General features: G+C 41.4%; 2 protein-coding genes across 7 annotated transcripts in view; one reads left to right on the top strand and one right to left on the bottom strand.

The window, feature by feature from the left end:
- Positions 1 to 18,771, top strand: part of LOC106824012 (uricase) — a 93,733-nt gene extending 74,962 nt beyond the window's left edge. For all 6 annotated transcript variants that reach the window (XM_044749336.2, XM_070486713.1, XM_070486712.1 and 3 more), the window contains 6 exons: positions 994 to 1,110; positions 1,209 to 1,287; positions 11,390 to 11,576; positions 13,418 to 13,541; positions 15,588 to 15,671; positions 17,787 to 18,771. In XM_044749336.2, the coding sequence (XP_044605271.1) occupies positions 994 to 1,110; positions 1,209 to 1,287; positions 11,390 to 11,576; positions 13,418 to 13,541; positions 15,588 to 15,671; positions 17,787 to 17,861 (666 nt within the window). In that variant the 3' untranslated portion in view covers positions 17,862 to 18,771. The remainder of the gene's footprint in view (positions 1 to 993; positions 1,111 to 1,208; positions 1,288 to 11,389; positions 11,577 to 13,417; positions 13,542 to 15,587; positions 15,672 to 17,786) is intronic.
- DNASE2B (deoxyribonuclease 2 beta) overlaps positions 1 to 22,570 on the bottom strand; it is a 111,012-nt gene that overhangs the window by 41,587 nt on the left and 46,855 nt on the right. The gene's annotated exons all lie outside the window — the stretch shown is intronic.

The following is a 22,570-nucleotide window of genomic DNA, read 5'->3' as shown; positions in this document are numbered from 1 at the left end:
GAACCTGTGACTAGAATATACAACTATGTACTGGGGGTGCTTCCGGGAGAAGAAGGAAAAAGAAAAAGGACAGTGGGCAACAGATGTTAGCTCAGGTGCCAATCTTAAAAAAAAAAGAGAGAGTGGTAGAGAGAGCCCAATCTCTAACTGGTGCTCAGCTAGTCTCTAACTAATCAATCTCTAACTTAAGTCAGATTTAGGGGGTCCTTGCCTACCAGCGTTGGGAGGCCTGGTGGCCCCTTTACCCAGCCCCTGAAAAACACATCCCAGCTGGTTTCCCTCTGAAAATATGATAATAATAATAATAATATATTATAAATAATATATTATTATTATTATTATTATTATTCTAGGACAATAGGTATAAAACAGAACTATCCTGGGGAAACCTGTACAAATAGTCCACCTTAATTATAAGCAAAGCCATAAATAATCTGTAGGCTGTGCTAGGACCATAAAATATTGCCAAGAGATTAATATGGAAAATTTGTGTGGAAGTAAGGAGATGCTTTATGCGGGTGAAGAGCTGGGGTTGGTCAAAGGCCTGTTTGCAAGGCAAGAAGGCTGCAGTGGCCCTTCATTAACATTTTTCCTTAGGAAACTGGGACGTCTATTTGCCAACCTCATAAAGATGCCAGAGTATTATGGAGTATACTGAGTACCGTAGTTGCCGTAGGTGATGGGTGAGCCCACCCTGAGGAGAATCTGAACGTTAAGTTGCTTGTTGCTCATCTGTTGATTGATACATCCTCTCCTGTAAAACAGTTTTCTTTTAAAAACAGGATAGAGTCACCTGATGATGGCGATCGATTACACTGAGGAACTCTTGTGAAAAATTGGGATGAGGACGAATTCATCTCTCAAGAGTCTAAGTCCCTGTTTTTCTGATTCTAAAAAGCACTTGATCAGGAAAGAGAGCTCCATGGGTATTTAAAAATTATTTTCAAATGGGGCAAGTATTTCTGATCATTAACATCTTGTTTCTTTTTACAGATCAAAAGCATAGAAGCCTTTGCTATGAGTATCTGTGAGCACTTCCTTTCTTCTTTTAACCATGTCATCCGAGCTCAAGTCTACATGGAAGAAGTCTCTTGGAAGCGTTTTGAAAAGGTTACCTCACTTATTTGTGTTCTCAATTTAATTAAAGAAATTGGCTTTATGACATATGCTGAAATTTTACTGGAAACAACTGTTTTTCTAATTTTCAGAATGGAGTTAAGCATGTCCATGCATTTATTCACACCCCCACGGGAACGCACTTCTGTGAGGTTGAACAGATGAAGAATGGTGAGGAAATATTTTTCATGCTTTGATTCCACAATAGCAATTTCAGGTTATTAACACCGAGGAAAACTATAGATAATTTTGAAGGCTTTTATATCTGAGATGGGAATGAGCATTGTGGCTTTGGATTACATGAAAGAACTATATACTTTTTATCTTAAAAATGAAATAATACCTTTTGCAACAAATCTGGGAGGTTGAGAGCCGTAATTTTTACAACTTGATTTGGAAGTGAAGAAAAACAAAGGCCCAGGCTAACAAAAGCCCAAATCTCTGAATTTTCTGACCATTACATTTTGTACTATACCATGCTATAGTTATAATAACCTGCATAGGAAATATCTAGTAAATAGCAATCAGATTTCCCAGATGTTTTATTTGCATAACAATAAAACTACTGACATTATAATTACTATAAAATGAACCTCATGTAAAATAGCAATGACAATTATGTAATTCTTTCTGCTACCAAGAAATTTAAACAATTGACTGTGGAATATAATTACAATACAGACCTTATTAATACTGATGACTGAACTTAGAAAATAGTAAAATTCTCAAAGCTTGGCTTCCATTGATTTGTTGAGGTTGTCAGATCAGAGTTAAATAATTAGCTAAAAGTTAGACTAGAAGATCTCTAAGAACCACAGAGCCAAATGTGGTAGAAATGTCTTTATCCTAATAAAAATAAACTTAAATACTCATTATAAATTGAGAGTGTGGACTCTGAACTTTTTTCTTTTTCTGTTTTCCTTTCCTTTCCTTTTCTCTCTTCTCTTTTCCTTCTTTTTCCTGTCCATCCCTTTCCTGTCTGTATCTCCTTCTCTTTCTTCTCTAGCTCTCTTCAGTAAGAATTTGAGGTGGCCTCTCATAAAGTCACTATTATAGATTAATAAAATATAAGTCCCTTCTTATTCTGAGTTCTATTGGATAATGCCTTCCCTTAGAAGGTTCCTAGTGTATTAGCTATCATTTAATATTTTTTCCCATTTATATTAAATTCTAGACACAGCCAGGGCCTTCTCCGTGTTTGATTAATGCTTAAGAAATTATTGTCATATAAAGAAGACTGAATAACTATTGGTTGAATTAAGTTGAAAAGATAATGATTTTGATTTTTTGATTCCCCAAACGTGTGGTCATGTGATATATTAACTTGTTGACTGAGCTGTTTGTTAAAATGTAACTTCTTTTCCTTTCCCTCTCTCCCTCCCTTCCTTCTTTCCTTTCTTCCTTCCTTCCTTCTTTCTTTCCTTTTTGCCTTAGGTATGTGGCTTTGGAAGAAATAGAGAAAGAAATGTTTCCTGACTCACCAGGCCAGTGTTTGCCTACCCAAACCACACTGACTACCCTCATAAAATTATAAACTCTAAACTGGCACTGGCCAGCATAAATATAATGCAAGCCACATATATAATTTTAAAATTTTCTAGTAGTCACATTAGAAAAGCAAAAGGAAATTAATTTTAATAATATATTTTATTTAACCCATTTTATCCAAAGTACCACTTACGTATGTAATAAATGTAAAAATTACTAATGAAATATTTTACATTCTTTTTAAAAAATTAAATCTTTGAATTCTTGTGTTTATCTTATATTTACAGAATATCTCAATTCACATTTACCATATTCCAAGTGCTTACTAGCCACATGTGACTAGTGGCTACCATATTGGTTAGCACAACTCTAAACCGTTTTGAGGGATTTTTGTCATGCTTAGCATATTTCTCATTCCACTTTCAATTATGTAAAATAATATCAGGGGCTAGAATTAGATTTCAGGAGAGCTAACTAAAAAAATGAGAGCATGTATGAAATATGCTTATATCATTCATTGAAATACTATTCATTCAGCAGTGATTTTGAGGACTTTTTATGTATACTAGGGGCTGTAGATTCAGAGGTGAATAAGACATTTCCCCACCCTAACAAGTTCATAACAGATTAATAAGAGATAGGCTTATAGATAGATTTATTGCAATATGAGGGGTTAAAGACCATAATGAAAGAGTTAAAGTTATGCTATGGGAGCAAAGCAGTGCAGAAAACTGACTCTTCCTAGGGTGCTCTAGAAGGCTTAACAGGGGAGGAGGAAATATTCCAACTGACTTTTGAAACCTGATTCAGAATGTGCTGGGCATAGAAAGGGGAAGAGGAATTACAAGCAGAAGAAACAGAATGTATATGAGTAGCAGTGATGAAGGAGTGGAGGAGGGAAACTAGTTTTGAGCATTGCCTATACCAGTCGCCATACTTGGCCAGTAATTTTAATGTTGAAAGGGCAAAGCATTTGAGGAACGGCAGCAAGTTCCAAGGGTCTAGTTCTTAGAATGTAAGGAGCAGAGATGAAGATGAAGAGGTTGGTTTTGGCCAGATTTTAAAGGCCCTCATGTACCATACTAACAAGATTAGTGTAACTTACAGGCAGTTTTGCATGGTAGTTAAGCCCGTAGGTCTTAGAATCAGACTAAACTATGTTTGAATTTAGCTCTACTACTTAATAACTTTGTGACTATGAGCAAGTTACATATACTACTTCAGTGGTTTTTCATTTTTAAGAGGAGAATAACAGTGTCCACCTCAACAATTGTCTAGAGAATTAAAGGAGATAAATGTTAATGTAAAGCATTTAGCACAGTACCTGGCATATAGGAAGCCCTCCTTAAATGATAGCTATGATTATTACTAATATTATAACTTAAAATGACAATAGAGATCCAGGAAAGGTCTTTATGTGTATGAGTGGACTGTTCAGGAATTCTGACCAAGGTTACGATGACCTGGCTGGAGAAACAGGCAGTAGTGAGACATTTGGAGACTTGTTGCAGAGATGAAGAAATGATGGAGTCTGAACTAAGGCAGTAGAATAGAGAGGGAGAGACTTCAGTGAGGGAGGGGCATCATGTGAGACATTTCTGAAGTACACTTACTAGGTCTGAGTAGTTGAGTAGGGATGGGAAGTTAGAGAGAAGGGATGGTTAAAGTTACCCTAAAGTCGGGGTCCTGGAGGAGTTGACTAAGGAGAATGCAGGCGATGAGGAAGTTTTCTGGCGGAAGCGAGCGAGTTTGGAAATAAGGAATAGAGATAAATTTGGAGACCATCAACAGACTGATAGTAAGTGAAGCCATGCGGAAGAAAGAGCCTTCCAGAGAAACATGTAAAGTGAGAAGAGGAAAGATGAGAGGGCCTGGGGAAAATTCCCCAGTCTAAGGGTTGGGCAGTTTAAAGAGTGAGACAGAATGGTCAGAAAGATAGGAGGAGGATTGGAGACAGTAGTGTCATGGAAGTAAAAGAAAAATATATTTCAAGAAATCAGGGATAGTTCTTGGGGTAACAAATAGGCTCATCTGTAGTGGCTCCCCACAAAAAGTTTACCACTCTTTGTAAAAGTCCAGTTCAGGGTTTGTGTGTGTGTGTATGTTGGGGGCATGCTCTGCTCCAGGAAGTTATTCAGGAACCCAGGTTGATGCAACCATACATTTTTAATCCTTACTTTTTGGGGTCACCTTGAGAGTAGATCCCCATACCAGATAACCAGGAGAGGAAAAGAGCTGGAGGAGCAAAAGGAGGAGGCAGAACCCATCAAGCATAATACCAGGCCTGAAAGGAGCACATAGCACTTCTACTGGCGAGAACCCAATCACGCAGGCACACCTAACTGCAAGGACAGCCGGGACATGTAGTCTAGCCAGGTACCCAGGAGGAAAAGTAGATAGATTTAGTGGATAGCTAGCAGTCTGTGTGGGTTAAGAAGTTGGGGTAAAAGGAGACTGAAGAAAAAATGTGCAGTTTGGCAAATAGGCATCACTGGTGACCTCCGCAAGAACATTTTAGCAGAGCCCTGGAGGTGGAAGTGGAGTGGCCAAGTATAGGGCTCTGCTGATCATAAAAAAAGACACCGTTGTTCTTTCCAGGAATTACCAGAAGCTATCATCAGGCTGAATTCTAGTCACCTGGCTGCTGCAGAGTAGAAAAACTAATCATCATCATCAGGCCAAAGCTTTTTCTTTCTGCAGAAAGCTACAAAGATTCAGGGTATTGCAGTCATTGTGGCAGTGTTCCCAGAAGCTCCAGCTTGACTCATCTAGAGTCCAGTGCCCCTGTGATATCACACAGGGCTGGCACAGATCGGGGTAGGGAAGAGGCATCTGTTGCCTTAAGTGTGTGCAGTATGTGTGTACACATGTATATGAGTGTGTATATCTTCCTGTGTTGTGTGAATGAAGATGATATTTGTACTCTGTCCCTCTGTGGAGAGTAGGGATCTATGCTTTTTTGGTAGCAGAGTTTAATTCTTAATTTGCTTGTTATTCAAGAGCTAAAACTGCAGATATTGTGAGGTGAGTCAGCGTACAATCATTGTCACAAGAGATGCCCTTGCATAGGCTTAAATGAAGAAAATAATCATGCTACACACACACACACACACACACACACCCCAGTTCACGTGGCAAGGGCTGTGGTTACAAATCTCTAAGTAGGGTTTTGGTGGCAGGCTGGCTAGGATGGTGAGAATTCTGCCCCCTCAAACACATGTGCTTAATCACACAGTCAACCATGCAACTTCCGAAAGGGACTTTCCCCAGCAGGTCATGTAACTGGGCTTCTTCTGGTGGACTGGATTCATTCTTATCAATTGAACAAACGTTTATAGAAAGCCTGCTGAATCTCAGGCACCATTTTAGGCCCTGAGAATTCCTGTAAAACTCTCATTACACTAATCTTTCTTAGTGGATATTTTAAAGCTATATGAAGTGTACTTTTAGCTGTTTCAAAGTCTGCTAGTTCCATGGGAGAATCTGGAAGAAGGAAAGAAATTTGTTCACCCAAAGGGATGAGGGCTGGTGATATGTTTGTGACTTCCAAGCTCAGAGAGGAGAATTAGGCTCTGCGTGTGTGGTACAAGCTGTGGGTTTAGGTGTTATATGAAATCTGAATCCTTCAAACTCTCTCTCTCACGTGTCTCTGTGAACTACAAGCTTAGCCAAGCCATGAAGTCACTGGGATGGTTGAGTCATTAATTTGAACTAATTGAGCTAAGTACAGCATCCCCCACAACACACACAATATTTGAACTATAACTCGCAATTCTTTAAGTATCAAATTTCTCCCAATCTGACACATTATAAAAATTCAACTAAAGCATAGCTAAGTAAAGGAAAGCAAGATGGAGAAGAAATCTCAAATAAGAGATACTGTGTTCTGGTAGTGAAAAAAATCTATTGACATGGAGTCTAGTGGGGGTAGGAGGATGGTTTTAAGGAAGAGGGTTGATGAAATCGAAGTCCCAGAGGAGAACAGATTTAAGAGATGTCAAGCTGGGCAGATGGAAGAAATGAGATGGGGAAAGTGGGAGACCCAGAGATGGCCACTGCCAAGAAGGCTGCTTATGTCCTTTTAATATCAAGACTAAAGCACTCTTCAGTTACTCCAAAGGATAAGTTCTTGGCAAACACAAGTTCTTTTAAAATCGTTTTGATCATCACCTCCTTGTACAAACTTCCTTCCATCTGGATGATGTCATCTCTCCCCATCCAGAATTGCACAGAGGGAACTTTCACTCTCCCTGCATGAGCTAAATGGACTCTTAAAAGCAAATGATATTAATTGATTTTCACTTTTTCTAGCACTTTATGAGTTTGAGGTTTTCTCCTAGAATGATTTAATATAGTTTTAAAATATCCTCCTTTTAGCTATTTGTGTCCTTCTTGGAGGTGTTAAATGTGGAAGCAATTATCCTCTTCATGACAGGATTTTTTTCTTAGCTCAGTAAAGCTTTGTGCTTTGTGACACCTGATGCGTAGGTAAGGAATTGGGCTTATTTTCCATTAATTCGCAGTGAGTTTCTTTCCCTTAGAGAGCTAAAGGGTAAAATGTATGCTTCTCTGAGAGATAAACCACAATCTGTTAAGTGTGTAGGAGGACACTAAAAGCTAGAAAAAATTATGTTCTAGCAAAGTAAAATGTGAAAATTTTCCTTTTGCATTATTCCATAACCATGGCAGAAAGGCAGAAAAAAAAAAAAGCTGATTAAGTGGTTTCATGGGAAGTAACCTAGAAAAGGACAGTCTTTTTGGTTGAATTACTTCTTGTTAGTCTAAATTGGAATCTTTTTTAGAGTGTTTGAGGCATCATATTTTTAGTTGATGGGCCCATGAATTTAAAAGGCTCAGGTTCTTACCAGTGTTCAGAGAGCTGGGGCACTGCCAACAGAGAAGATAAAATAAGCTCTCTGATTTCATCTGAAGTGTCTAATGTGTGCCAAGGAAAAATTTTTTCACAAAGAGAATAGGTTTTGTTGTTGTTGTTCATAGAATGATGAGCGCACCAGAGTAGATGATTTGCGTTCTGCCAAAACTGTGGCAATAGTTAATTGACTTTGGGAATAGGAGACATTTTATTCTGTGTGAAACTGAGGCCAAAACACATCAGAAGATGCAACTGCTTTCTCCATTTTCAGATTCTAGCAAGAGAGTAGATCATTTCAAAGTTGCCTAGCAGGACTGACACTCCCCTAAGATCAGTAAATCTCATCCCAGGGCTGGAAGTGGATCGGGACAGCATGTCGGAAGTAGTTCTCAGAACCCAGTGAGCCTTTGTGAAACATAGGAAATGTTTACAGGTGGTTGAACTTGATAAGAAAAAGTCAATTGTGGCAAAATCTTCATAATAACTTTTACAGAGCCTTTCCTATGGGGCAGCCACCCTGCTGAGTCCTTTAAGTGTATTATCTTAGACGTATATTAACTCTCAGAAATAGGTATCATTATCTCCATTTGACAGAAGAGAAAATCAAGGTAGGGAGAGATTAACTAATTTTCTCAGGAGAATAGTGCTTGTAATTGGGGGGGTGGGGCACAAAACACGCTGGCAATGAATTCAGGGAATCTGAGTCCCAAGGCTGGGGACACAACCACTATGCAACACTGCATTCAGGAATCCTTAGACCATTGGAGGAGACAGAGTCTGATTGGCTCACATGGATGCTGGCGATCAAGGCCAGCTATAGAGGAAAGGATGAAATAGGTAAAGTTTGCCTTTGGTTCTCCTTTATCTTCTCTTTATCCCCCTTCAAGGGTTCCCGCTACTTATTCTAACCCCACTCCTGATTGCGAACCTATGTTTCATTTTTATAGGATGTTTTTCTAGAAGGGATTACTGTTGGAAGTAAATTACAATATTAGTTTATAAAGACTAAAAGAGTCACTACTTTAAGCGGTCTTTGTATTCCAATAGGACATTTTTAAAGAATAAAAAATTTTCAAGACATATGTGGGCCGTTTCTAAAAGTGATGCTTCAATCTCCAATGGAGATGGTATTTTTCAGGCTGAGAGCTCTGTCTGAGGCCTTCAAAGTGGAATGGGATGTAGCAACTTTCTTGTCTCCTGGAAAGGCCACTTATTGTACAGAAATGGGGAGAGAGAGTTAAAGGAAGGAGGAAACATTGTGCGGATGGAAAGTGGTCCAAACAAAAGAAGAAAGAAAAGGCTAGAATCTCATAATTGTGTGCTGACTGCAAACTCCACCTCTGCCAGTTTCTAGCATGTGACTATGTACAAATGATTAAAAGTCCCCCATGTAAAAATACCCATGTAATAGACTTGTGAAGATTAAGTGAGATAAAGACTGAAAAAGGTGGCTACAAAATCCATTTCAACAGTCAGGACATTCTTAGCTAATGTTGATCCCCTCCCCCTTTCCCCTGCCACAGTGTGTGTTAGAGTTGGGGGTGGGGGGTGATCAGGAAGGGAAATGATAAAGATTAATGGAAGAGAACTGTGTAGAAGAAAAAGAGACTAGTTCTGAGGTATTTATTCCATGACGTGAATCAATCTTATTGCACTTACTCTCTCATTCCTTCATTCAACAGATACTTGTTGATTGCTTCTGCAGTTCTGTTAGGCTCACTTGGATCAGCACTACACTGAATTTAGAAATGCTGATTTTGCAGAAACATGTCTTTATACATCTAGAATCTGATAAACCAAACCAACTTAAGGCATTAAGGCATTGCTGGTGTCTTTCTCTTGATCCTTCTTCAGATACCCCTTCCAATGAGAACTTCAGAATGGTAAACAAATATCATTTTCTGTTTTACCACATCTTCCTAGAACACTTTGGCTGGAACACCTTTTTTAATTAGCATATATTTAATCAGCAAATCTACCACTAACCACTGGCCATTTCTGTCTCTGGTAGGTGCACAGACGTAGCTGGGAAAATATCAAAATATAGTCATTATTTTTTTGGTTTTTTTGGTGAGGCAGATTTTCTCTGAGCTAACATCTGTTGCCAATTTTCCTCTTTTTGCTTGAGGAAAGTTGTCCCTGAGCTAACATCTGTGCCAGTCTTCCTCTGTTTTGTATGTGGGATGCCACCACAGCATGGCTTGATGAGCAGTGTGGTATGTAGGTCTGTACCTGGGATCTGAACCCATGAACCCCGGACAGCCAAAGCAGAGCATGCAAACTTAACCACTTTGCCACCAGGCTGGCCACAAAATATAGTCATTATTTACCTGCTTCTGAAACTCCACAGCTCCTGAGTTAACCACAGCAATTGAAACCACACGGGTGATAGAAACCATTGAATTATTAAGAGCTGCCCTGGATTTTAATTGAGGGCCATGAGTTACATTCCTGTTCTTCAACTAAGACCATGTGTAAATAGTGATGCCTGACACCTTCGGCCCTTGATTTATATACTCTACAGGCCAAGAAGGATATATATTAATTGGGACTAACTTTGAGACTACAAAGAGGTGCCCTTAGTCATCCTGCCATGGCACTGTGCTATTGGGGGTCTGTTCCCAAGTGCCCCCTCAATGTCGGGCCTCACCAGCTTATGCATACAAATAAGGCCATGGTGATGTTAATTTCTGATTTTTCCTTGTCTTGTAGCTCTCTCATTACAAAACTGCTGGACCTCTCTAGCCAAACTCTCCCACCTACTGACAGTCTGGAGGGGCTGTCTCACATGGGCTGAGGGAGAAGTTTGCACCCACTGGGTACAGCTTCTGCCTCACTGGCTCTGCCCAGCATTTACTGTGCCAGTTGCCACTGCTCCGTGGGAGGAATGCTGCTCTCCAGTGAGCATTGTATCCTGGGGCTTCCCAGTGTGTCACATGGCAACCATATTCTCTTCAGGCTTCACCAGACTCCTGGAACTACACATAGAAAAAGACAGAGAGAATCTTTCTCTCCCTAACTCTGTGCCCCACTTGTCACCTGGACCCTGAGCTAGAACTACCTGGCACACAAGCAAACCGCTTCTTCAGATTATGCCTATCACCACTCCATCTCCCCCATTCATCTCATGAGGTCATTTAGTGGACTGTAGGAAAGCCATATCATCTCCTCCATTCTGTTCAAATCTTCCCTCTCTCACAGGTCCCCATGAACCAACTTTGTCCCTTCTCAGTTCAGTCAAAAACAAAAGCCTTTATGGGTATGCACATAGGCAGATCTGTACCTTGCTGGTCACTGCTTTCATCTTCCCAGTCTCTGTTTAGGCTCAGCCAGGCCCACGCTGCTACCTGTTCATGAAGTTGTCTGGTTTCACGGAGCTCATAACCACAAGAGAACTGAGATGCCATCAGTGTCTGGTAGAGATTGCAGACGTTGGTCAGTGTAGACTATCAACATGAGGACTAACCCCCAGTAAAGGGGGTCAAAATCAGATAGAGGAACTGTGCTTGAGAAGCTTATTGACTCATTTTGTCATGATTGACTGTTGAGTGAGACAGAGCTCAAAACATGGAAGGTAATTTGGCCTAGAAGACACCCCTGTACGTAGCTGAAAGAAAGGTATTCATTTCTGTGGGCTTCAACAAAACATGGAGGTTTATTCTCTGACCTTCAGTTCTCCTAGGGTGTGAGAGGGCAGGGAGCTGTGGATCCAGATAGAGGGAAAGGTACACAGTCCTAATCACTTTGACTTCAGAGGAGACAGGGAGACAGAAAACATGGGCAATGATGTAGTTCTTCGTACAAACATAATAAGCCATATTTTAATGTCCAGGATCCTCAGGAGTAGGTATCAGTAAAAATGCACTGTTTTGGGCATGACCTCATCCCCTCTTACCTTTTTACTTAAAACAGGACCTCCAGTCATTCATTCTGGAATCAAAGACCTCAAGGTCTTGAAAACGACCCAGTCTGGATTTGAAGGGTTCATCAAGGACCAGTTCACCACCCTCCCTGAGGTGAAGGACCGGTGCTTTGCCACCCAAGTGTACTGCAAATGGCGCTACCACCAGTGCAGAGACGTGGACTTTGACGCTACCTGGTATGAGCAGGCACTAGGGCCTGGTGCTGTGCAGATGGAGTCCGCCCTCTTCCCAGGGGCCCAGAGTTCATGGAGTCTTCCCTCTGAAAGGGAAAGGTGGAGGCCGTTCAATTCAACCTCCTCACTGTTCAGAATCCCTTCTGATGGGTAACAGGAAGAGCACTGTCTTGCTTTGAGTTAGCAGGTCTGCACTTGAGTCTCCGATGCTGTTAGCTATAATGACCTTGAGTGGACCACCTAATTTCCTGACCCTCTGGTTTTTAATTGATTAAATCAGTAATTCTCAAACATTGTTGTGTATCAAAATCACCTGGAGGGCTTGTTAAAATGCAGAGCATTAGGCCCACCCTGGGGGTTCCGATTCTGTAGGTCTAGGGTGGGACCCGAGAACTTGCATTTCTAATAAACTCCCAGGTGATGCAGGTGCTGCTTGACCAGGGGCCACACTTTAAGAACCACTGTATCAAGTGGGGATGATGATGTTTGGTCTCACTACCTCATCCTAGATGCAGAGAGTGCTAAACTAGGGTGACCAACTCGTCCCAGTTTACCAAGGACTTTCCTAATTTTAATGCTGAAAGTCTCATGTCCCAGGAAACTCCTTAGTCCCAGACGAACTGGGACGGTTTTAGCCTAGTCACCCTATGCTAAACTCAAAATGAGATGATATTCACAGAAACACTTTATAAATGATAAATGCCTTAAAAAGGTAGGGGCCGGCTCTGTGGCCAAGTGGTTAAAGTTCTGCACACTCCACTTCAGTGGCCTGTATTCTCCAGTTCACAGGTTTGGATCCCCAGTGTGGACCTGCTCCACTCGCCAGTCTTGCTGTGAAGGCATCCCACATATGAAAGAAGAAATAGAGAAAGATTGGCACAGATGTTGGCTCAGGGCGAATCTGCTTCACCAGAAAAAAACAAAAAAAAGTAAAGGGATGATGATCATAATAATATCCTTGACAAGCAATAATTAGGCCTCTGGACTTCCAGAGTTTGCTTTTTGACCAGGCATCTCATTCCTTTGCTGAAGCGCTATGTGTTAGAAAGTTCTACCTTATGCTGAGCTGGACTCTGCCCCCCACCCCATAGCTTCCTCCCACTGGGATAGTTTTGCTCTGCTCCTTTTATTATGTGATAGGTTGGAAAATATTTGAAGAGAACCTCACCTCAATCATCTTTTTCCTTTTTTATTTCAAGTGTTTCCCCATGGGCAGCAGCCTGATGTATTTATGTTGAAGAGGGCCGGAAATTGAGCATACCAGAGTCAGGGACTTAGTCTCTAGTCATAGAGACTTAGTCTCTCTAGTCATACTAGAGAGAGGGACTTAGAGGGGATCAATTAACTTTTAAGCTCAGATTCCTTGTCTCTAAATTGGGCATAATAGTACCTACCTAGGTAAGTCGAGAGAATTCAAGGAAGTATTCATGCACAAAGCCTGGCACAGAGTAAAACCCCTAAATGCATAACGACTCAAGGAAGCAGCCAAGCTGAACAGTAAAGGAGTTAGGAGTACTTGGGAGTCCTTTTCCTAGGTTCTTCAAACATGGAAGGAGATTTACCCTGGAATGCCCACTGGATCCTGAGCCAGATTATGAAGATAGCTTAGTGTTTAGATAGTTTAGACAGTGCTCAATGTTTGTTGAATGGTGCCCGCGTGTGTGTGTAGGGGAATAGGAAGTGAGGTTTTTGTTGTTGTTGTTGTTGGCATTACAAGATATTAATCTCTTCTAAAACCAGCAATAAAATTGTTTTCTGGGGGATAGAATGGTCCTTCTTAGCTTCATAATACATTCTAAAAGACCACCCCATGAGAGACCTCAGTTCTCTTTTCTGTGTTTTAGGGACACTGTTCGGGACATTGTCCTAGAGAAATTTGCTGGACCCTATGACAAAGGCGAGTACTCGCCCTCCGTCCAGAAGACCCTCTATGACATCCAGGTGCTCTCCCTGAGCCGGGTTCCTGAGGTACGTTTTGTCGTTTCCATTGTGAGGACTGAGAGAGCTTGTTGTGTCTCCTGTCAGCTTCAAGAAAGAGTTGAGAGTTAAAATAAGAAAGTGGAAGACACATGAAAAATGACATCTGTTGTTGTTCAAAAGCTTGTTATAGCAAGTGAGAAAAGAGCGAAAAATGGAAAAATCTGTCCGCCCTCAAAACACAGGCCACTGCTGTAGTTCTTCAGTTCTGCTGAAAATTCCCTGGGTCTCTTCAACCTGCCACAATTTAAGCCTCATATTCAGGACACTCGCATGCCCTGAAGGAGGGGTAATTAGACCAAGAGTCTGTGTTTCAGGGGAGCCAGAGAATGAAGGATGGATGCAGACAGATTCCATCCATGCATTTGATGTTACTGAATGACTGTTATTGAATGGCTATGTCTCTATCGGCACATGAGGGATATAAAGATAAATTAGGTGTAGTCTCTACCCTCAAAGAGCTCATTATTCAGTGAAGGAAGAAAATGAGTAAACTAACAATACAATAGAGTATTATGAAAACACTGAAGAAGGCACCTGACTCAGGTCTAGGGATGGAGCCAGCAAGGTTTTCTGGAGGGAGAGGTGTTTGAGTTGACTCCTAAGGGACAAGTAGAGGTTATCTGGGTTCACACTCAAGGATGAGGGAGCAGGGTAGGTATGGAGACAGGAGGCAGCATGGAACAGTTATTTACTGTTGAGGGTCTGCCATATGTGAAGCTCCAGGAGTGAAAGTCTTTCCATGTGCTTAGAGATGAGGCAAGAACTAGATCGCGAGGGCCTTTGTGGGCTTATTTATAGAGTCTGTATTTTAGCCTGAAAGCTCTTAGGAGCCACTGAGGGATTTAAGTAAGGTGTGGTGCTACCAGATTAGCATTCTAAAAAGATCACACTGAAACAAGCATGATAAATTAAAAGAATGATGGACCACAGACAAGGAGACCTGTTAGGAGGCTGTTGCAGAAATCTGACAAGGAGGGTCTGAACTAAGGCCGTGATAGAATAGAGAGGAAGAGTACCATCTTTAGACCTAGGCAAGAGGGACTCCTTCCATAGCTGAGCACTTTAGAGGCCCCCTTCAGGCCCTCCTCTGGCTGTGCCTCTCTGCACTGGATGAAGAGTCAGTGGGCCAAGGCAATAAACCCTTCAGGGGCCCACATTTCCCCTTCTAGAACATTCTCTGGATACCTGCACCCCAGAATTTCCTTCCCAAATAACCCTGAAGCTACTTCCAGAACCTGTGCAAGCCTCTTCCCCAGATCCATCCTCTGGAGGGCACATCATGCCATTAGTGTGTACACCCTTAGGCCTGAGAGTGGGCAAAGGGGCAGATGTTTGCAGGAGGTATAGATGGGACTTGACATGCAAGCTGAGGTGTCCACCCTTGTGAGTCCAAGAGAGAACATGGAATGGGCCAGGCGCCAGGGGCCAGGGGCTGGGGGCTGGCTCTTCCTATGCTACCATGTCCTGGCATGGTAGCGCAAGGAGTAAGAGAATTTTAAATGAGATCCTGGCCTTCCAGGTTGTTATGAAGGTATATTTGTCAAGTTAGAAGGATACAGCATATTTTCCTTAAAAGTTTTTTAGCTTCATTCTTAACTTTTAAATATTTAAACATTTGATGTGTGGACCTTCAATTCAATTCTTATTCTGAGGCCTGCAAATGTTAGGGACAGGTCTGGAGAGGAGGGAATGGACTGAGGAGGCGTTTAGGCGGTTGACTGACCAGCACCAGGAGGCCACTTGGATGCTGAAGTTCTCCCAGTTTTTTGACCCACGGAGTTCCTACTTTGCTGAGAAACAGATTTTGTACATGAAGGAAAGAAGAGTGGATCCACCATGTAATAACAGGACTAGCAGGAAAGAACAGTGTTAAGCAGTAGAGGAACATCAGAGAGTGTGGAGGAGGGTAGAGAGAAACCTCAGAGACAGAGGCAGAGCCTAAGTAATGGGCTGGTGGATGGGTGGGATGGAGAGAGGAGCGAGAGAGAGGGATTCACTGTTGTCCACTGTGATGCGTATTGTTGTTCATTCCAGATAGAAGATATGGAAATCAGCCTGCCAAACATTCACTACTTTAACATAGACATGTCCAAAATGGGACTGATCAACAAGGATGAGGTAAGAGAACTTTAAAAATATTTAAAGCACATTTTCTCCCCTCCCTCTACTCTCTTTATCAACTTGAGATGATAATATCACTGACAAAAACTTTTAACAGCTGTTGCTTTGGGAATATTTATAGTCACAGTGATTAGAACCCTCTTAGACTCTGGGCCTTTCAATACCTGAGGCTGGAGTACCCAAGAAGTGGATGATTATAGAGGTGAGTTGGAAGTTGCAGAGAGTAAAAGACAAAGAAAGCACAGAATGTGCCCAAGGAAACAGCTGTGAGAGCTACTTCTCCGAAAGGTGCCACACAAGGTCACAGCTTTGTTATTCTTCCATCATGAGGCGATAAGCAGAAAAACAAGATTCTATTTTCATTTTCTTCCATCATCTCTAACTTTTGATTAAGTAGTCCATTTAAGCAGCATACAATACACAGGAAAAAAATGAAAGAGTATTTGTGTTTCTAACTGCAATTACGGAAGGCAAGATGAGGAAGTTCATTTTTGAGAGGAAACTGTTTTGGAAAAAGCACTTACCCCAACTTGTTTTTAGCCACGGAAGAAGCCCAAACTAAGTGTGTCTGACTAGACAACCTGTTGTGATCAGTCCTGGGAGATGAGAACTGTGTCCATCCCCCCCAACCCCCACCCCCGGACCACTCTCAGAATGGAGGCTTTCTATATTTGATCCATCCTCCCACAGGCTTCTAAAACTTGCAAACACCATTTGGTGGTTTGTTTTAATGTGGGGGAGGAGTAGGATGTGGAGGGCTCACCTATTAACATGCCTGTGCTGCCATGGAATCATATTCTCTGGTGGACAAAGGCCAATGAGAGGATGTCCAGAGGTCCTACATTATGGGCCTGCTGCCCCAGGAGCGTTATTAGTTACACTCCTCTGGCTTGGCACCTCATTTCCATTCTGCAAATTATGTCGATGGCTCCATCGGGCTCTGCACCACTGCAGCTGTAGGTGGAGGCTGCCGGTCAGTATTGTGAAACAAAGGTTGCACTTAGGTGCCTGGTACAGCTGATAGACGGCCCTGAGTTGTAGAGGAGAGCAGCCTTGATCCCACTAGCTGTTCATTCAGCTGAATGGAGGGACAGCACTTTTTACTTCAAAGAAAGGATGTTGAGTACCAGAGGGCCATTAATTCCACTGTAAACCCTTTTTTAAGTGACTACTTTATAAAGGGCAGAAGAGGGACCTGAAGGTAATCCTGGCCATGTCTATGAAAGGTGAAACAAATGGATCCCAGACAGAAACAGGCTCAGGCATCATGACCAGAGGGGTGCTTAACTCAGGATGCCCAGAAGAGAGAGGAGGTCTCCTTGGGTCCCCCTGACTTGTCAGGCCTGTGCTGATCCCAGCTCAAAGGCTTGCTACTGGGCTGAGGCCTCAGTGTCACTTGCTCTAAGAAGTCAGACTCAAAGCTCCCTCCTGGAGCCCAGGTCAGGACCTGGAGGCAGGAAGGCCTGAGTTCCTTTGGGCGAGGGCTCTGCATAAAGGCACCTGAGTGGCTGAACAAGCTGTCCCCGTGTCCGTGTCTGCACTTTGGGGATGGCTGGAGCCATGCTCAGGCCCTCACCCAGCAGGTGGTACAAAGTAAAAGCAACACACAAGCAGCAGGGAGACAAGACACACTGACAACAGCAGAGGAGTGACAAATGACGGAGTGGGAAGACAGAGGAACTCTGAATGCACAGCTGTCTGAAGCCATTTAGCATTGGGCTAACAGCCTTGGGGACCTCAGATGCTCCTGAGGGCATGGTGATGTTATAGCATTGGACAATGATTGATGTCCAAAGTGAGTCATCAAGCAAAAGCCAAATTACATTCATACACTCTATTTAAAAAGCAGAGATATGTAATGCATGTGAGAAACATTTATATCCCAATGATAAAAATTTTTCAAAAGCTTTAATTTTCTGGAAAATTGCCTCATTTCTAAACTATTGCCAGAAAAATAAGACCAAATAAGTTGCTTGAAGTAACTTTACTATAGGGACCATACATTTTCCTGTTTGGAAAGGTGGTGTTTTTGTTGTTGATTTAATATTGATTCATAGAAAAAACGAGAGGCCTACATAATGCTTCTGAAGTTATCATGTGGTTTTCCTACAGGTCTTGCTACCATTAGATCATCCATATGGCAGAATTACCGGTACGGTCAAGAGGAAGCTGACTTCGAGGCTGTGACATGGTAGCCACCAATGGGAGTCCACTCTCAGCTGAGGAACTCTTTAAGCCACTTGTGATGCTGGCAGTCATAGTGGGTAGCCATGCAAATTTTCAACCTAGTATGTTGATTGATAGTGTTCATTTTCCTCCTGTCTGAAAGAATTCTTCCACACCTAGCTCAGCAAGGTGTTTTGTGATTAGTAATTATGACATGCTCTGTGGATACAGTTTACTGCACAAATGCTGAGCAGTATTAGAACAATCATAAATCAGTATTTCTTTTTAGTTATTTTGTGCCTTCCTATCTTAGAGAAGCTTTAGAATCAATTCACTAAGAAAATACTCATGAAATAATGGAGGTATCGTATCAATTAATTTGTGCACAAGTTTAAGAAGTAAGCGTTGTTTTCATCCTGCTGATGCTAAAACGTTCCTTCTGGGTAATGTAGAAAATGTAATGACAAAATCATATTTTGACAAATGTCACCATTGTGATTTCAGTTGTATTGAATATTTGAATATTCAAGAATGCTCTAGCTTATATATCATTGAGAGTTTATTTCTACTCTAAAAGTACTTTTGTAATCTTAATATGTTGGTTTTACGCCTTTTACAGCCCTTAGAGAATATTTGGTACACATTGGGGGCACTGAGAAAAAGTGTAAATTGTTTTTCTTTGAATAATGCATCGCTCTGGCACAAACAGGCACGTTTAATAAATGCTAAATCAGTACACAAATGGATGACTATACACATAGAAAGAAGACTAGATATGTGAAAATATCAGCAATGATGATTTCTAGATGGTGGGGATTATGAATGATTTTTATTTTTTGCCATGTAATTTTCTGAATCTTCCAAACATGAAAATTTATTACTTTTATAATCAGAGAAATAAATATAATTGATGATTTAAAGATGCATACAAGTGTGAGTGGTGATTATCTTTATATCAATTGATTAATACTTCTATTGTATATATCATAAAGTTTAGTAAACTATGATTTTGGAAGCCCATGAAAATATGTCCACATGAATATTCTAGATAACCTTCTTCTGTTTTTTTTTAAATCTCCATTTATTAAAAAATTGTTTTACATCTCCATTTTTTCTATAAATGCTTACATATGAGCACTTAGTATTATTTGATAATTCTGCTTCATGCACCTTTGTAATACTACTACTTAAGGTAGCATGGTGTAGTGTTTAATTTCACAGTCTCATTTAAATCCTGGATCTACCTCTTACCAGCTATATCAGAGGTTTCCTCATCTGTAAAATGCAGGCAAAAATAGAATCTACCTTGCAGGTTTTTTGAAGATTAAATGGGTTAGTATTTATAAAAGGCTATGGTGGTATTTGTGCCTGACACATAGAAATTTCTATATGTCTTTGTTAAATGAAATATCCTGCCTTCTTTTCATTTGTTATTAGATCCAAGTAGAAAGTCATCATTGGACTTTGTGGTGAGGTGAGAGCTGGGAGGTCTGAGGGCAGCAAACCCTAGAAGATGCTGGAGGCCATTCACAAGCTAGTGCCTGCTTGGAAAGAACATGAGCTAAGAAGAATGAAACAATTTGATAAGGAGAGCGCTATACTGAATACTGAATACTCATGTTACAAAGTGTGCTCTACATCATGTAATTTGCATGGCCAAATGGCTAGTACATTTTATTCCTCTGCTGATTTGATAATTCTGTTCAAAGAGGAATTTAGAGTCTAACATGATTTTTCCTAAAAAAACAAGGAAGAACAACAAAAAACTTAATTAGGCCCTTCTTACTTGATATTTTCTTGGTCATTTAAATTTTAGGAACAGTGTATTTGCTTCAGAGAAGAAATTCATGTTAGAGCAGGATCCTTAGAAATGGTGGCTCGTTTTATACATATATGCATTTTACTTCTCCTGAGCTCTTAAACCATTTGTTGTAACAGGTTGCAAATGAGCTATTGAATGTTATATCCCAGGTGTGTGGCAAGAAAGCTTGAGTCTGTGAAATTTTCAAGGACAGCCTCCTGTTTTGTGAAGGATGTTTTCTTGTGGTTTGAATTATAAACCATGCGCTGAAAATCAAGCTTCAGTTTCGCCTGCCCCTTTTGGCGCTGGCAGAGGAGCAGGCAGGCCTGGACTGTCAACCCCTGTGAGATAATTTGTATCAAAACACCTTGTAATTTTCTTACTGAAGGGTACACAGACTCTGTTCCAATTTTCTGGGAAGCAGAGCTGCTCTCACCACACTCTCTCCTCTTCTCTCCCTATCCTTACCCCAGCCCTATCTCAAGTACTTTCATGGAGAAATAATACAGCTGATTCTGGACTATTTACTGCCTGTGAGGCATTGTACGTAGTTCTCAGTGGAGCACCTGTCATTTGGAGGTTGTGGTTTGGCAGCCAAGATTCTGGGTGAGACTTGTTCCAAATTCTCTAAATTTTATCTTGTGGCTTTTCATTGAGACAGGCTCAGAAAATGTGTCCCTTTCCTTTTTCTTTTTAGAGTCAGACTTAAGTTCATGCCATCCTTTTCTTTTAATAATCTGCTTTTTCTCCCTTTTTGCTCCCTAATATACTACAAATATTATATTGAGACAGCATTTTACTTATTTGTCATTGAAACAGAACTTACCTTTTTCAGTCACCCACAAGATTTAACTTCAGAAATCTGAACTTCCCTCTAACCTCCTAACTCTCTGTCTGGAAAGAACATTTCCTTTCCTTCAGACTTGGGGCTGAGTGGATTTTGCCTCTTGTAGTCTCCCTTGCAAAACCTTTGTAACTTCTGCTTCCTCACCTGCATTTATGAGGAAAGCAAAGCTTATTTCTAAAAACGTGGATTTCCAGCCTTCTACCAGACACACTGGGTTCTTCCTGCTTCTCAGTACTGGAAACTTAATCTCTTTGTATTTTTCATAGTCTTTGTTCTCATTTCTCTCAGAGCTCAGCTGCCTCTCATTCTTCCAGTTGCCCAGACTCTTTCTCAGAAATTCTTAAAGATTTGGATCCTATGGAGACCGTATTGAGAATATAATGGCTATGGACCTTCTTACCAGGAAAATGCTCATTCACATCTCTACAGGTGCCTCCACATCTGCTAAGGAAGTAGTTTATCCTTAAAATATAAAGGATTTCAATAGAAATTTAGCACATAAGGAATATATTCAACCAAAGTTAGAAGAAAGGTCCCCTTTACATGAGAAAGGGAAATAAGTATATTTAGAATAAAAGAGAAAAATTCCAGGTATCTTAGCTTCCTGGGGCTACTGTAACAAATCAACACAAGCTCAGGGTAACAACAGAAACTTACTCCCTCATTGTTCTGGAGGCCAGAAGTCCCAAATCAAGGTATTGGTAGGATTGTGCTCCCTTCAAACACTCTAAAGGAGAGTCCATTCTTGTTCTTTCCGTTTCTAGTACCTTCAGGGGTTCCCTTCTTGTGGCTTCATCACTCCAGTTGCTGCTTCCATTGTCGCATTGTGTCTTCCTCTTCTGTCAGATTCATCTGTGTCACTTTTTAAAAATTTTTTTCAAGATTGGCACCTGAGCTACCATCTGTTGCCAATCAGTTTTTTTTTTCTCTTTTCTTCTTCTTCTCCCCAAAGCCCCCCAGTACGCAGTTGTATATCCTAGTACATTGTAGGTCCTTCTGGTTGTGCTATGTGGGATGCTGCCTCAGCATGGCCTGATGATGATACTAGACCCTGACCCCCTTGCCTCACTTGGGACAACTCTGCAGAAGCTTTTCAGCTCCAAAACTCCTGAGTGGTGCCATGTCTGCGCCCAGGATCCAAACCGGTGAAACCCTAGGCCTCCAAAGCAGAACACGCAAACTTAACCGCTTAGCCATGCCCGCCCCCTCCCCCCGGCCCCCCTCCCCCCGTGTATCTCTTATAAGGACACTTGTCATTGAATTTAGGGCCCACCCAGAGTCCTCTTCATCTCAAGATCCTTAACTTAGTGACATCTACAAAGATCTTTTTTCCACATAAGGTCACATTTACAGATTCTGGCAATTAGGACATGGACATAGGATTCGGGGAGAGCCACCACTCAACCCACTCCACTGAATCAGGGGACAGTGAGTTTCTTGAGGGCAGCTCCTCTGGTGCATATCGGATCTTTAGCTACACACAGACTACTCTCTCCTTCGTATCTGGGCAATGGTCACATTCTCTTCCCAGTTCAATCAGCTGCCACACAGATTTTTATAAAAGGGTGAAGAGCATGGATTTTGGATCTAGATAGTGCTATGTTTTAGATTGGGCTCCACCAATTTCCATCTGTATGACCTTGGGCAAGTTACCATAAACTTTAGTTCTGTAATTTTGAAATGCAAATAATAATAATACCTACCTCAGAGTAATTGAACATTAACTGAGATAATGTATGCATGAGTTCGAATGCTCTTGGTTGCAAGTACCTGAATACCTGAGAGTATCTTAAACTGAAGGGACATCTTATTTGCTTGAGAAGTTTAGAGATAGGCTATCTCAGGATTGATTTGGAAACTCAGTGATAGCATCAAGAACTCAGGCTCATTCCATCCTTTGCTCTGCTATCCTCATTGTCTGGTAATGTTTCCCCTGTGGCCCCAAATGGGTGGTAAAGGTCCTGTTAAAGATGCTGTGTTGCATCACCCAGATCTCCCTGGGGACCAAAGCACTCAGATGCCAGAAGGGTTGGCCTCTGATGGCTTATGGTTGGGTCCCTCTGCAGGAATTGCCTTTGGCTA

Source organism: Equus asinus, chromosome 16 (genome assembly GCF_041296235.1).
Source record: "Equus asinus isolate D_3611 breed Donkey chromosome 16, EquAss-T2T_v2, whole genome shotgun sequence".
In the NCBI taxonomy this organism is placed as follows: Eukaryota; Metazoa; Chordata; class Mammalia; order Perissodactyla; family Equidae; genus Equus; species Equus asinus.
The sequence above is the reverse complement of the archived record's forward strand: the minus strand, read 5'-3'. Positions and strand labels throughout refer to the sequence as shown.